The sequence below is a fragment of the Hippocampus bargibanti genome, linkage group LG04 (assembly GCF_051943395.1).
Source record: "Hippocampus bargibanti isolate YZ-2025 linkage group LG04, ASM5194339v1, whole genome shotgun sequence".
NCBI classification, from domain to species: Eukaryota; Metazoa; Chordata; class Actinopteri; order Syngnathiformes; family Syngnathidae; genus Hippocampus; species Hippocampus bargibanti.
In genome coordinates, this window is record NC_142737.1 from 7,729,795 (window position 1) to 7,744,367 (window position 14,573).

The following is a 14,573-nucleotide window of genomic DNA, read 5'->3' on the forward strand; positions in this document are numbered from 1 at the left end:
TCATTTTTAATGGTTTCTTATGGGAAATAAATGTTCGGCAGAGTGGTGTTTGCCCATATGATGCAATCAGCCAATTACCAATGGCCAATATTTCAACTGGTCATGAATATAAAGCGCACTTGGACTTGGAATTCATGTCTTATATTCAAATTTCTATGCAACCATTGGGATGGGAAGACAAAATATCTTTACAGAAAATTCGGGAAAAGTTTTCGTGGACCCACACACGGCTGGAATGGACCATGGCTTGAATTGTGCAATGTGACAGCAAGTATGTTTGGAAAAATAACATCTTAACTTGATTTGGGATACTCAGATTACTTCTCTTGATACAGTGATACCTCGGTTTACAAACTTTTCAGTTTACGAATGTTAAATTTATGAAAATTTTACCTTGGCATACAAACTTTTCGGGATACACACGGAGCTGCCTCAATGAGTGATGTGTCATTCGCGAACGAGCCCGTTCTCCTAAAAGAAAATGGCACCCGGCTTGTTTTGGTCCTCTATTCCCCGCCGCAGGTCGTCGGTTAAAGCCATGTGATTGGTCAAGAAGTAGTGGGGGGGGGGGGTTTATAGACAGAGAGAGTGAACACATCGCCAAAAAGAAATGGCTGCCGACTTTTTTTGTCCTCTATTGCCCACATCCAGTCTTCGGTTAAAGCAACGTGATTGGTCAAGAACGTCATAGTGTAGATTGCAAGGTTAAAATATCCCATCAATTAGGCACCACAAACAACCCGCACAAGACATCTGTACACTAGATGCAAAATGCTATCAACCTAGCTAAACAGAACACAATTGATGAAGAACTAGATAAAATTATAACAGAGAAAGCACCTACAAGGGATCATTCCTCAAGATGGTGAAAGAAGGTTACGTTCCTCATCAAATGTTTAATGCTGAGGAAACTGGCCACTCCATTCTATCAAGCCATCAACGACCATCATAAAGGTAAATAAAACCACTTTGTTATACAGTGCAGTTTATTTCTTTAATTATAATACCATAGCACATTTATAGCCATAGCAAAATTATGTTATATGGGGACCGGGGAACAGATTACTCTCATTTCAATGGTCTCATATAGGAAATTAATTTTTGGGATACACACTGTCTGGGAACCAACTAAGTTCGTAAGCCAAGGTATCACTGTATAACCATTTCTTGAAATTACATTTGAATCCTGTTTTGCGGTGTTCATGGCTCAAATTTAAAAGGCCAGTGGCAATCTCAGTGGTATCAAACTATTTTTTTCCCCCACAGATCACAATTAGTTATGACTTTTCTGATTTTGCAGTACTTATATATGTATAAGCACATCATTATATTACGCATTATGACACATTTACTTGTTCAGTATGCTGCAGGTTGTAAAATAAAAAAAAAATTGACTTTGAAATCAGAAGTCATGGAAAATAGTCGCCCATTCAATCAGCAATAATTTCTCAAATTACATTTGATACTCTGAAAATGAGTATGTAGGAAAAGAAAAGTTCACACACAAATATGTTAGAAAATGAACTTTTATTAAATAAATAAATACGGCACTTTTTTATACACAATAAATTATGCAGTATTTTTTTTGACTGGGCAGCTACTGGCTCTTTAAGCCTTAAAAAAAACCCTCGCTCACCTCTTGTGCGCTCACTCTAGTTGTCATTAAGAGAATAAATCAAGCACGGAATTACAACCCTCCCACGCGCTCTGACTCAGACAAATACGCACCAAAAAACAGACGTCCATATTTTTAAAAACACTTGAACCCACCACGCAACCTATTAGCATGTTAGCTTCCGCTGTACAACATTAACTCCAGTGACAGTCTTGCAGTCTCCTTTTTCCCCCATTTTCAAGCTGGTGCCAGCCCAGCTTTTCCCCCCCCAAAAAATAAAAAATAAAAACCATCGTCTTTCTCTCTCATTGTCCAACAACATCCGGGTCGTACCAATATCCTCATTTTGCCTCCTTTCCACACTGTGATATCCAGTTTGTCATTCCTCCACAATTCCACTGTTCTCCGTCAGGATCCGTCCATGTCTATGCGTCTCGTGCACGCATTTCCGCAAGGGTAAAGGTCCTTAGCTGCACCTCTCCAGTAGCATTTTGAGCGAGTAGATCATTCGCTCGCGCAGATCGGCGGGGCAGCCGGATGCTAGCAGCGAGCTGAGTTGGAAGGTCTTTGACACGCGGTCCTCGTTGATGTAGGTCAGCATGTATTCGTCCTTCTGGCAGCACAGGCTGATCTTGGTGTGGTCGTGGTAAAAGTTCACCTTTGGGAATGATAGCACATGCGTCCGATCTTATTTGGGATGAAATTCTTTTCTTTTCCTTCAAAAGATTGTGTTGTTTTTTTACTTTAAGATGGTGCCACAAAAGACGGCTGCCTTTACAGCAGCTCCTGTATTTTGTTTTTCTACTTCTTCCTTTCCACTTTCATCACTTTGCTCCTGTGGAATGTATATTTCTCCACTGCGAGACTAATAAAGGCTAATCCAATCCAATTCAAATTCTTTGTCCGTTTTGTGCCGATCCCCGTATCAAACGTTTGACAATGCTAGCTGATTTAAAATACTGTATTTAGATGTCACCGTTTTCCATGATTTCTGATTTCAAATTCAGTCCTGTACATTGTGGGCCACAATAAGGCCCACGGTGAAATGCTTGACAACCCTGAAGAGTTTGCAATGCTTTGTATTCTTTTTTTTCCCCCTTTTCATCAAAAGAGAATTTCCCCAGGGAAGTGGTTTGTTTATGTTCCTGTTGTGGACTTCCTGTTTCGAGTTTCGAGTTGCATTAAAAAAAAACACATTTTTAAATCAGGAAATTGTAATTGGATGAAACATAAAGTTTCTATTTGCAAATGGAGTATTTTTTTGTGTTTGTGTGCTATCCATGACAACATTTTGAAACATTGTGGGCATTATTCGTTTGCACATGTCAGAATTCATTTCCAAAATGATACGCCAACACCCATTCCACAATTAAAATGATTTCATGTCATGACCTCTGCAGTATGTAACCTATTCTGACCTTTCTTTTATGATAGTTGTCCGGGTTAAGCGCTTTGTTACAGCTTCAGCTGTTGTTAAAGCGCTATATAAATCAATAAGTATTGTATTCTTTTCAAAGAAACACAGATCTATGTACTGGTCCGATTCTATGTGAAAGGCAGTCCTGATCAAAGTTTGTCAATTTAATATATCAAAACGTTTCAAAAGCAGAAATATGTCATATATATATAAAACACCAAACTTCACATGATCGGATTTCTATAAATACTGTATATGCATTTTGAGATTTCCAAATTCCCAGTTTTCCTCAACGCACCACAAGATATATGTAGTATGAATACAAAACTTTAATTATATTTCATGATATTATTGTGGTTGGATTTATAAGTGTCAAGACCGATGGGTCCTAAGTGCCAGTTGTTATGAGTGCCTCATTTGAACAAAACTCTCGTTTTTACTTTTATTTTACTGACTCATGCATTGTAAATAGCACAACCACCATATGTTGGGACAATACAGTTGCGTCAATACAGTTAGATATCCGAAATATGCTTTTTATACTGTATTTTTATACATTTTTTGTGCAGTTGTACATTTCAGTCTCCTGACATTTTCTTTTTTTTGTCGTTAGACCCCCCCCATCCCTTTAAATTTTGCTGCTAAAGATTGCACATTTCCCCATTGTGGGACTATTAAAGCCTTCCCTATTCTGATATTACGCTCAGTGTATTCCATTATAAACAATTAAGAGGATAAATATGTTTGAACTTGAATATGATACATTCTTTCTCCCTTAATGTCAATTGTAGTTTACTGCTGTTATCTCGTTGCTCCTGGTAACCACCCATATTTTCCCCGAGAGTGTTTACCTGGAAAGTGCCATCATTAAAGAGCATCATGAGGGCGCGGTCCGATTTGAGCCATCGGAGCAGATAGAGTCCGGGCATGTGTGCATCCGTCATATTGCCCAGGTCCCCGCCCTGAAAACACGCAACGGTTAGCATCCGACATGCTGCAGCATGCAATGCTCTCGTAGCACAATGAATGGAAAATCTTACATCCATGAGGTTCTCTTCCATGTAGTGGGAAAAGTACTCGAGCACGGTCACTTGGCCCACAAAGTGTTCCGGGACTTCGCAGGTGGGGAAAACGGAGCGTTGGCCCACCTCGGCATAATAATGGATTGTCCTGGTGATGAATTAGAAAAAAAACAGTGAGGAAAAACCTTTGAAAAAACTAAACTTGCTACTTTTTTTGTCAGCATTTGGCGATCGCGTAACAGTTTGGGGTGGCGCGTACTTTCTGTCTGGCAGGAGGCTCATGTGAGTTCCATTGTTGAAGAGAACGCCCACAGTGTGGTCGGACAACTGGTATCCAAAGCCGTACTTGTTAGAATAGTCCACCCACTTGGTCACCCACTGAAGGCCGCAACAAGTCGCGATTTGAGGAATGTTGTCGGCTGCGGGGCGGAAAACATTTATGAACATGAGGTGAGGACTAATTTCCCAGAATGATGGCCTGCAATTTACATTAATGACACTTTCAGAATAATTCTTGAAGGAGGAGAAGCAATTAGTAGCGTATTTACAACAGGCGTTTGATTTTTGGGGCTGGAAGGTGCTGCTGTTTTGGTTAGCAAAAGAGATCAGCAATAGCGGCAATGACAAAACAATACATATTGATTTATATAGCGCTTTAACGGACAACCGATGCCTCCGGACAAGTTGTGTCCATAATTTGTAATATCACTCCAACTGAGCGTATTTTACAAAGATTCCACTGCATATAGCTATATGTTTTACGTTTTAAGACTCGCACTGAATATTCAGGAAGTCTTGTTTTTGAGTTGGTGACGATGCCTGTGCCTGACGTGATGTCACATCTGGAACGCCCCTGACCAAGAAAGCGACACACAATGCATATTGGGTATTTTGTTTGGTCTGAATACATCGTGTTGATCCGTGTTGATGGCGAAATTAGAAGGAAACCATAAATACCGCGATGGTGAATCGTATGTTGCTCCAATACTACTATTTGATACTAGTTGACACAAATTCCCAGCAGACAAATCGGCCCATTTCCAACGAAGCTTGGGCGCCATCTTGTGCATTTTCTGGGACGCTACATTGGGAGTCCTTGCGGCTCGAATTGATACGGGAGGACTTCTATAATCGATTGCAAACATTTATGCTTTCCTCTTCAGAACTATTTCAATCTAATTCACAACTGGATGAGTAACAAGAAAGCATCTTCTCCGAATCTGAAGCCATTGTTTTGATTCTAGCGCAAGGCATGACATCCTGGTGTGACGTCACAAACAAGGGAGCGGGACCTTCTGAAACTCGGCATCTCCGAGGTAGTTTTGAAGTAGTTTTGGGACATTTTAACTTATTTTTATTGGTGTTTTGCATTTCACTAAAAATATCATACTGCGTGTTTTGGGTATTTTAGATGCTAAAAAACGTTTTTCTGATGTCAGTTAGAAAACAAAAAAAATGTGTCGGTTGTCCTTTAACAACAGCTGAAGCTGTAACAAAGTGCTTAACATGGACCGCTATCATCTAGAAGAAGCCGCTAGATCCACAGATCTGTTAGCACTGAAGCATTTGGCGGTGACTGACTCACCTTGAGGCATGCTTTCTAGGTATCCCCTCAAAACGCCGGCAACTGTCTCGGTGACGCTTCCTGTGGTGTTGTACTCTAGACCTTCAGGGATGACAGGGAATGGATTTAAGCCTTTTGTCGCTTTGTACAAACACTCATGACAAGTTGAATAAGGCGCACAGCAGGATTTTAAGCACGGCTTTCAACGAAAGGGTGAAGCGGCCAGTGTAGGAAGACATTCGTCAATAACTCACATTCACTGCTGCTGCCGCTGCTGCAACTCCTCAGACTCCCCCGAACGATTAGCCGGATAGTATCTCTCGTCGTCGTCAGGGATCGGCTCTCCGTTGCCAAGGCGACGGTACTTTGGGCAGATGGCGGAAGTAGACTTCCATTCTGAGGAGGACGAAACGTATGACGACAGCGTTTGAAAATGTGCAATAGCGCTTGGTGTGGGCTTCATCTCCTTTGTCAGTGACTCAACCCGAAACGGTTGAAAATAAACGCTTTTCTGAACACGCTGGGTTACTTGCGCACTTAAAGGGCCGAATGGAAAAATTGCAAGTGCAAATGAATTCTTTTTTTTTAAATACCTCTGCTGTCTTTTTGCACTGCTGCTGGCTGATGACAGTTCGTTCCAGGTCATGCTGCAGCTTGTAGATTTCATCTTCTTCTTTGGCCAACTTGTCTGTAGGAAGACAATCAATCAATCAATCGATGGTCCAAAGAATGAATAAAAGAATAACAAATAAAAAAATAAAAATGAAAAAAAAAAACACAAAATAATAAATACAAAAAAATAATAAACACAAACATTAACAAATACATAAATAAATGCATACATAAAAACAAACAACAACAAATATGCAAATAAATAAACACAGAAATCAATACATATACGCAAATAAAAAAACTAAATAAACAAATAAATGAACAAACAACTAAATGAATACATGAATAAATACTAAATAAATAAAAATAAATAAATACATAAATAAATACTATATAAAAATAAATAGATACACAGATAAATAAATACATAAATAAATAAAAATAAATGAATAAACACATAAATAAATATGCAACTCAGTAAATAAATACACACATTTTGAAAGGCGCTCATAAATAAAAAGTATTATTATTATTAAATAAATAAATCCTAGCATCTTTGTTGATTTTGAAGCATTAAATTTTCTTGTCATGTCATGAGAGAGGGAGATAGAGAGAGAGACACAGACAGAGATAGACAGAGACAGAGATAGACAGAGACAGACAGAGAGAGAGACAGACAGAGAGACAGAGAGAGAGGGAGACAGAGAGAGAGACAGACAGACATATTCTGTACTGGCCCAGATGTTGTATGTGAATTTTTGGATAGTAGTGACAGTTTTCATAATTGTGGAGTGATAGTGTTGGATAAATGCCCACTGAGTTCTACAACTCTACTCACTTAGAGTCTCGTAGTATTTGACCTTGTCCCGCCTGCCACCAAATAGTGCCGCTGCCGCTTTCTTGAAAAATCGCTTGGCGGGACTTGAAACGTGGAAATCAGGGGCGGAGTGACAACAGCTCGCCGACAAACGCTCGGGACTGAAGCCCTGCAAAAGTAGACATCAAAGTGGGTCAGCGACAGCTAGAGAAAAGGCCGAAGCGCTGCCGTCCTTTGGAAAATTTTGCATCTCACCTGTGTGAAGAATTCGTGCCTCAAAATGTGCTCCAGGTCGGGTCTGTCTTCGGGCGCTTTGGCCAGAAGGCTGGCGATAAGCTGCTTGGCTTGCGGCGATAGCGAGGAGGGAAGGGAGTAGCGAGCCTTGCGGATGCAGCGGTACGTCTCTTTGAGATTGGTGGTTTCGAATGGCGGCCTTCCCAAAAGCATGGTGTACCTGCAACGGGACACACGGCGATCAGCCATCGGTTTTGGGGTCACTGGGAGGCTGCAACGTACTTTTGAAAAGCGCTTATAAATGAAATGTATTATTGTTGTTATTATTATGATTAATTAGCCAGCTAGCTGTTAGCTATGTAACTATCTAGCTATCTATTAGCTAGCTGGCTAGCTAGCTTTCTATCTACAGTATTGGAGTTACTTCCGGGTTGAGTGAACGCTGGCGCGTGTGGCTGCCGCTGCTCACCCGCAGACAAACTTATCCTGTGCCTGTAAAGTGACCTTGAGAGTTTCGAAAGGCGCTTATAAATGAAATGTATTATTATTATTACCCCAACGCAACCATGCATTTCTAATTTTACTGTATTCACTGCACTGTCTGTTTAGTACAGGGGTGGGCAAACTTTTTGACTCGCGGGCCGCATTGGGTTCTAAAATTTGACAGAGGGGCCGGGCCAGGAGCATTTGGAGGGAGTGTTTGGGCCGGAAATACTCCGAACAAGTTATGTCCATAATTTATAAAATCACTTCAAATGACTTCGACTGAGCGTATTTTACAAAGATTCCACAGCATATAGCTATAGTTTACGTTTTAAGACTTGCGCTGAATATATGAAGTCTTGTTTTCGAGTTGATGACGATCCCCATGTGACGTCACGTTTGGACCGCCCTGACCGAGAAAGCGACATACAATGCATTTTGGGTACTTTGTTTAGTCTGAAAACTTCGTGTTAATCCGTGTTGATGGCGAAATTAGAAGGAAAACACATAAATAACGCCATGGTGAATCGTTGTGTGTTGCACCAAGACAACTATTTGATATTCGCTGACACAAATTCCCAGCTGACAAATCAGCCCATTTCCAACGGAGCTTGGGCGCAATCTTCTGCTTTTTCTGGGTGCTACATTGCTGTCATTGACGGCTCGAATTGATATGGGAGGACTCCTAGAATCAATTGCAAACATTTATGCTTTCCTCTTCAGAAGAACAAGAACAAGAAAACATCTTCTCCGAATCTGAAGCCATTGTTTTGATTCTCGAGCAACCTTCTGAAACTGGCCATTTCCGGATTCATTTTGAAGTCATTTTTATTGGTGTTTTTCATTTAACTAAAAATATCAGCCTGCCTGATTTGGGTATTTTAGATGCTATAAAACGTTTTTCTGATGTCAGTGGGAAACAAAAACAAAAAATGGTGCCGGTTGTCCTTTAAATGTAGTATGTACAAACCTCATAGCACAGTAAAAACACTACAACCCAATTTATTAACTGTCTTTCAAATGTGAAAAATATCCCTGATCAGTTAATAAATTTTTCTCAAGGAATATGCAAGATATGGCATTTACAAACTATTTCGCAGATACTTGGAGGAGGAAATGGAAATAGATTAAAATAACATATGCACTGTGATTTATCAAGATTGCGTCTGTTTTTAAGTTTCCATCGAAGGGGCAAAGAAATCAACATTTATTGAAAAATGGAATCACTTTCAACATTCAAAACATATTATTACACAACGAAATATTCAAGCTCAATAATACCTACTTGTGTTAAATTCCGCCAAATCATAGATGGTTTGTCCTGACCGCGCGCTCAACAAACTCCTCACTGACGCTCTCGCCTTCACGCGCTAACAAAACACGTGTACCGTCGCCGAGCACACAAACATAGACTACCTGCAGTTGAAATTTGCATACTCGGCTCGGCAGCCAATCAGAAGCCTGCTTCTTTCTTCCGGACTTTCGCAAGCGTTACAAAGTCGTGCAATTGCATGTCATTTTCCAAAATAGATGCACAGAACCTCAAACTAGAAGAAAGATTCAAAAGAAGCTAACAACATATGTGACGCTACAAAACGTAAATTTACATTAAACCGTGACTGTAAAGTGTACGTGAGACTTATGAAAGGGGCTTAGTGGCTCGTAGGAATCAATGCAAACGTTGCATTGTGCACCACAATGACAATCGACTACTGTAGCAAAATTTACAGCCATGCGCATTTGCCGTAAATTAAGCAAGGTAGCATTTGTAGTTGGTGCATTCTTGATTTAAAAAAAAACCTTTATACTTTGTGACAATGTTTCTTAATGGGATTGGTCTCATTTTGCTTCAAGTTGGGAAAAATGGGGCAGGCAACTTTTCAGTTATCTGCCCTGTTGTTCGCTAGCTTTTTGTCATGAGTTTTAGACACTGTTTGTACTATAATTTGGGCAAGTTCGGCGGGCCGGATTGAAAAGCCTAACGGGCCGTATGTGGCCCGCGGGCCGTAGTTTGCCCATGCCTGGTTTAGTACAATCAGAAAGGATCACAATAGGACTCATGGACTCACATTACACAACCGAGGGCCCAGATGTCTGATTCACAGCCGTGGCCCTGCTTGTTCAGCACCTCGGGGGAAAGATAGTTGGGAGTCCCGCATATCGTCTTAGCTGCTTGGCTTGCGGCGATAGCGAGGAGGGAAGGGAGTAGCGAGCCTTGCGGATGCAGCGGTACGTCTCTTTGAGATTGGTGGTTTCGAATGGCGGCCTTCCCAAAAGCATGGTGTACCTGCAACGGGACACACGGCGATCAGCCATCGGTTTTGGGGTCACTGGGAGGCTGCAACGTACTTTTGAAAAGCGCTTATAAATGAAATGTATTATTGTTGTTATTATTATGATTAATTAGCCAGCTAGCTGTTAGCTATGTAACTATCTAGCTATCTATTAGCTAGCTGGCTAGCTAGCTTTCTATCTACAGTATTGGAGTTACTTCCGGGTTGAGTGAACGCTGGAGCTGGCGCGTGTGGCTGCCGCTGCTCACCCGCAGACAAACTTATCCTGTGCCTGTAAAGTGACCTTGAGAGTTTCGAAAGGCGCTTATAAATGAAATGTATTATTATTATTACCCCAACGCAACCATGCATTTCTAATTTTACTGTATTCACTGCACTGTCTGTTTAGTACAGGGGTGGGCAAACTTTTTGACTCGCGGGCCGCATTGGGTTCTAAAATTTGACAGAGAGGGCCGGGCCAGGAGCATTTGGAGGGAGTGTTTGGGCCGGAAATACTCCGAACAAGTTATGTCCATAATTTATAAAATCACTTCAAATGACTTCGACTGAGCGTATTTTACAAAGATTCCACAGCATATAGCTATAGTTTACGTTTTAAGACTTGCGCTGAATATATGAAGTCTTGTTTTCGAGTTGATGACGATCCCCATGTGACGTCACGTTTGGACCGCCCTGACCGAGAAAGCGACATACAATGCATTTTGGGTACTTTGTTTAGTCTGAAAACTTCGTGTTAATCCGTGTTGATGGCGAAATTAGAAGGAAAACACATAAATAACGCCATGGTGAATCGTTGTGTGTTGCACCAAGACAACTATTTGATATTCGCTGACACAAATTCCCAGCTGACAAATCAGCCCATTTCCAACGGAGCTTGGGCGCAATCTTCTGCTTTTTCTGGGTGCTACATTGCTGTCATTGACGGCTCGAATTGATATGGGAGGACTCCTAGAATCAATTGCAAACATTTATGCTTTCCTCTTCAGAAGAACAAGAACAAGAAAAAAACATCTTCTCCGAATCTGAAGCCATTGTTTTGATTCTCGAGCAACCTTCTGAAACTGGCCATTTCCGGATTCATTTTGAAGTCATTTTTATTGGTGTTTTTCATTTAACTAAAAATATCAGCCTGCCTGATTTGGGTATTTTAGATGCTATAAAACGTTTTTCTGATGTCAGTGGGAAACAAAAACAAAAAATGGTGCCGGTTGTCCTTTAAATGTAGTATGTACAAACCTCATAGCACAGTAAAAACACTACAACCCAATTTATTAACTGTCTTTCAAATGTGAAAAATATCCCTGATCAGTTAATAAATTTTTCTCAAGGAATATGCAAGATATGGCATTTACAAACTATTTCGCAGATACTTGGAGGAGGAAATGGAAATAGATTAAAATAACATATGCACTGTGATTTATCAAGATTGCGTCTGTTTTTAAGTTTCCATCGAAGGGGCAAAGAAATCAACATTTATTGAAAAATGGAATCACTTTCAACATTCAAAACATATTATTACACAACGAAATATTCAAGCTCAATAATACCTACTTGTGTTAAATTCCGCCAAATCATAGATGGTTTGTCCTGACCGCGCGCTCAAACAAAACTCCTCACTGACGCTCTCGCCTTCACGCGCTAACAAAACACGTGTACCGTCGCCGAGCACACAAACATAGACTACCTGCAGTTGAAATTTGCATACTCGGCTCGGCAGCCAATCAGAAGCCTGCTTCTTTCTTCCGGACTTTCGCAAGCGTTACAAAGTCGTGCAATTGCATGTCATTTTCCAAAATAGATGCACAGAACCTCAAACTAGAAGAAAGATTCAAAAGAAGCTAACAACATATGTGACGCTACAAAACGTAAATTTCTGTTTAGTACAATCAGAAAGGATCACAATAGGACTCATGGACTCACATTACACAACCGAGGGCCCAGATGTCTGATTCACAGCCGTGGCCCTGCTTGTTCAGCACCTCGGGGGAAAGATAGTTGGGAGTCCCGCATATCGTCTTCCTCCTGTTCCCCGCCGGCTCCAGTTTGGCCGCCAGACCAAAGTCGCCCATCTTCAGCTCCATGGATTCGCTTACGAAAAAATTACCTGGATGTGTGATCAAGTGAAAGATGAGAAAGGGCGGGATGAGAAAGCTGCTGTTTTTTTTTCAATACGCACGCCACAGAATGCAACGTAAGACCTACCCAGTTTGAGATCTCTGTGCAGGATCTCCTGCTCGTGCAAGTACTTGAGGCCGGAGACGATCTGTCGCAGGTAGTAACGCACTTCTGGCTCGGTGAGCACTTTGCGGGCCTTCAGGATGTGCGCTAAGGACTGCGAGGGAAAGAGCAGTCAGGCATGCAATTTGACACAGGAAAGAAATGCAAACCAACAATCCCTTGAGTAATAGAGAGCAGAATCTCACAAACTGTTTTCTTTCCACACCACGGTTTAAACAACACACAACACATACTTAACTCCTCCACTGCCATCCCCGAATTTATTCGGGAATTGAAAATAGGACACGGACATGGTTTTTCGTGCAGAGGTGCCGATAAAGCACTGGTAAGACCTCTGGCAATATATTTTCTCTTCCACAAGCATTAGACTTTTGTCCGTGTTCGCACTTTATGCTGTTTCAGCTGTTGTTAAATCACCATGTAAACCAACATGCATGTATTGTATTGAATTTTGTACAGCCACCCCCATTTCAAGCTCAGATAACGTCAGAGCCATATAACTTAACTCTTTTTTTTCTGATGAAAGAGGAGAGTCTAAGGTTTCATACGCTGCATTAAATAATTATGGCGTACTAAAAATCAATATTCCCTGAGTCCTGCAATTTGAGTGAAAATGACAAAAAAAGCACTGGAGGGGACTCATTTTTGCACATCATCTGGCAGTGGATGAGTTAAGTTAGCTCATCAGCAAATCCATTTATTCAGCTTTGGTGCTGCCAATTACTCTAAATTACTGGTCGCGATGAAAAAAAAACACACTATGTCTCGCAAATAATCATTTCTGCACTATTTTGGGGATAATGTCCTGCGCCAGCCTCTCAAGGCAAAGTAATGCGCTCAGGCAGAGTGGCATTTCGAGCAATTGGTCTTGCCTATCGTACAATTAAGAAAAAACTGGCAAATAACACACAGTGTTATAAAAAACCCAATTGAGGCTCACAATTGTAAAAAAAAATAGATACGGTCATTGCAATGTAGATTTTAATGCCATCTTATTAGTTCAGAGGTTATCGACATGGATTGGAAAGGCAATGCAGGAATGAGGAAGGGAGGCAACGAGTAGTCATTAAGGGGACACGCCCCCCCCCCCCCCATGCAAATTGTGAATGTGACTAACTTTTCTGCTGCAGTACTCGAGCAGGATGTAAATGTTGTCCTTGTCCTCGAAATGGTGATAAAAGTGCACTATGTGCTTGTGGTGGAGGATTCGGTGCAGCTCGATTTCTCTGTCAATCTAAAGATAGGGAGAGAAAAAACGGAATTGTTAAAACACATTTTCAAGCTTGATTGTGATTATTTAAATCGGGGAATAAATCGCATGTACGGGTTGATTATGTATTGATACCTTCTCCCGTTGGTGTGGCTTGGACACGCGGGCATGCGGAATGATTTTGGCTGCGTAAACTTTGTTGGTGGTGAGGTCTGTCATCTCGTAGCACCTGGCAAAGCCTCCCTGCAAAGACAAAAAGTGTGTGTTTAAAGATGGAGTTGGTTGCACATGCAAAAGTTACATCTCTGTCTTCCTCTGTACCTTTCCCAGAACTTTGCCCCGGCAGTAGCACTTGCCGGTGGCCGGGTCGGTAATGATCCGGGACATCTCCGAAGGAGCGCCACGCTCCTCGGCTTTGTTCCGTCGAGCCTCGCGGGAACTCGGCGTCGACTCACACATGTTGCCGCTCTTCGCTTGCTGACGCCCAGGAGTGCTCTGTACTTCCATTGAACGTGTTAGCAGGCGAGTGCTGCTTGAACTCGCGTGCCTCTCTAATCTCAAAGTACGCCCGATGAAGGAGTCTCGGTTTATATATTGCGTCGCCCTCAGAACTCCGCCTTTATTGTGACGTCACCCCTTTTATCTTCACGTCCTGGCCTATAAAGATGCAAACGGTGGCCAGAGGCATTCAAAAGCATAGACGGTAGCCGTACTTATATTTTGGGTTTAACGCTGAAGCTGTTGACAATAGGACAGCATTTTGATTATTATTTGTTTTTACTTACGTAAGAATAAAACGAAAGAACATAAACACGCACAGTTATTGTTAGTTTTATATAGTAGTAGTCAAGCATAGTGGCTCTTCGAAGCTGTACGAAACACGCGCGCCCCCTGGGGGGTGCTATTTGTATTGCATTTGAGCTCAGGTGGGGGAATTCTTTAAATCAAATTTCAAACAGCGTTTTCTTTCATTATATATTCGTTTTCAAGGGATGCATCGGGGAAATTAAAAAATGGGTCTGTTGGCCCCCTCTCGTCTGAAAAGGGGGCCACATTCTAAAATTGAT

At 41.4% G+C, this 14,573-nt stretch overlaps 1 protein-coding gene across 1 annotated transcript; it reads right to left on the reverse strand.

The window, feature by feature from the left end:
* Positions 1–1,512: 1,512 nt before the first annotated feature.
* plk2b (polo-like kinase 2b (Drosophila)) lies at positions 1,513–14,128 on the reverse strand. The gene is made up of 14 exons (XM_088993803.1): positions 13,828–14,128; positions 13,642–13,749; positions 13,414–13,530; positions 12,261–12,390; positions 11,979–12,162; positions 7,303–7,501; positions 7,069–7,216; positions 6,212–6,306; positions 5,873–6,014; positions 5,640–5,720; positions 4,314–4,473; positions 4,073–4,202; positions 3,884–3,994; positions 1,513–2,273 (listed from the first exon to the last, which is right to left on the reverse strand). The coding sequence occupies exons 1-14, from the start codon at positions 14,011–14,013 to the stop codon at positions 2,082–2,084; spliced, it is 1,983 nt and encodes a 660-aa protein (XP_088849929.1). The 5' UTR covers positions 14,014–14,128; the 3' UTR covers positions 1,513–2,081.
* Positions 14,129–14,573: the final 445 nt, after the last annotated feature.

What these genes read in the sequence shown, in the direction of transcription:
- plk2b (XM_088993803.1), bottom strand. Translation starts at nt 14,013, where the DNA reads ATGGAAGTACAGAGCACTCCTGGGCGTCAGCAAGCGAAGAGCGGCAAC. An exon ending in AGCCACACCAACGGGAGAAG is followed by an intron (nt 13,531 to 13,641) that starts GTATCAATACAT and finishes CCCTATCTTTAG; the next exon opens with ATTGACAGAGAAATCGAGCT. An exon ending in GCACAGAGATCTCAAACTGG is followed by an intron (nt 12,163 to 12,260) that starts GTAGGTCTTACG and finishes TCACACATCCAG; the next exon opens with GTAATTTTTTCGTAAGCGAA.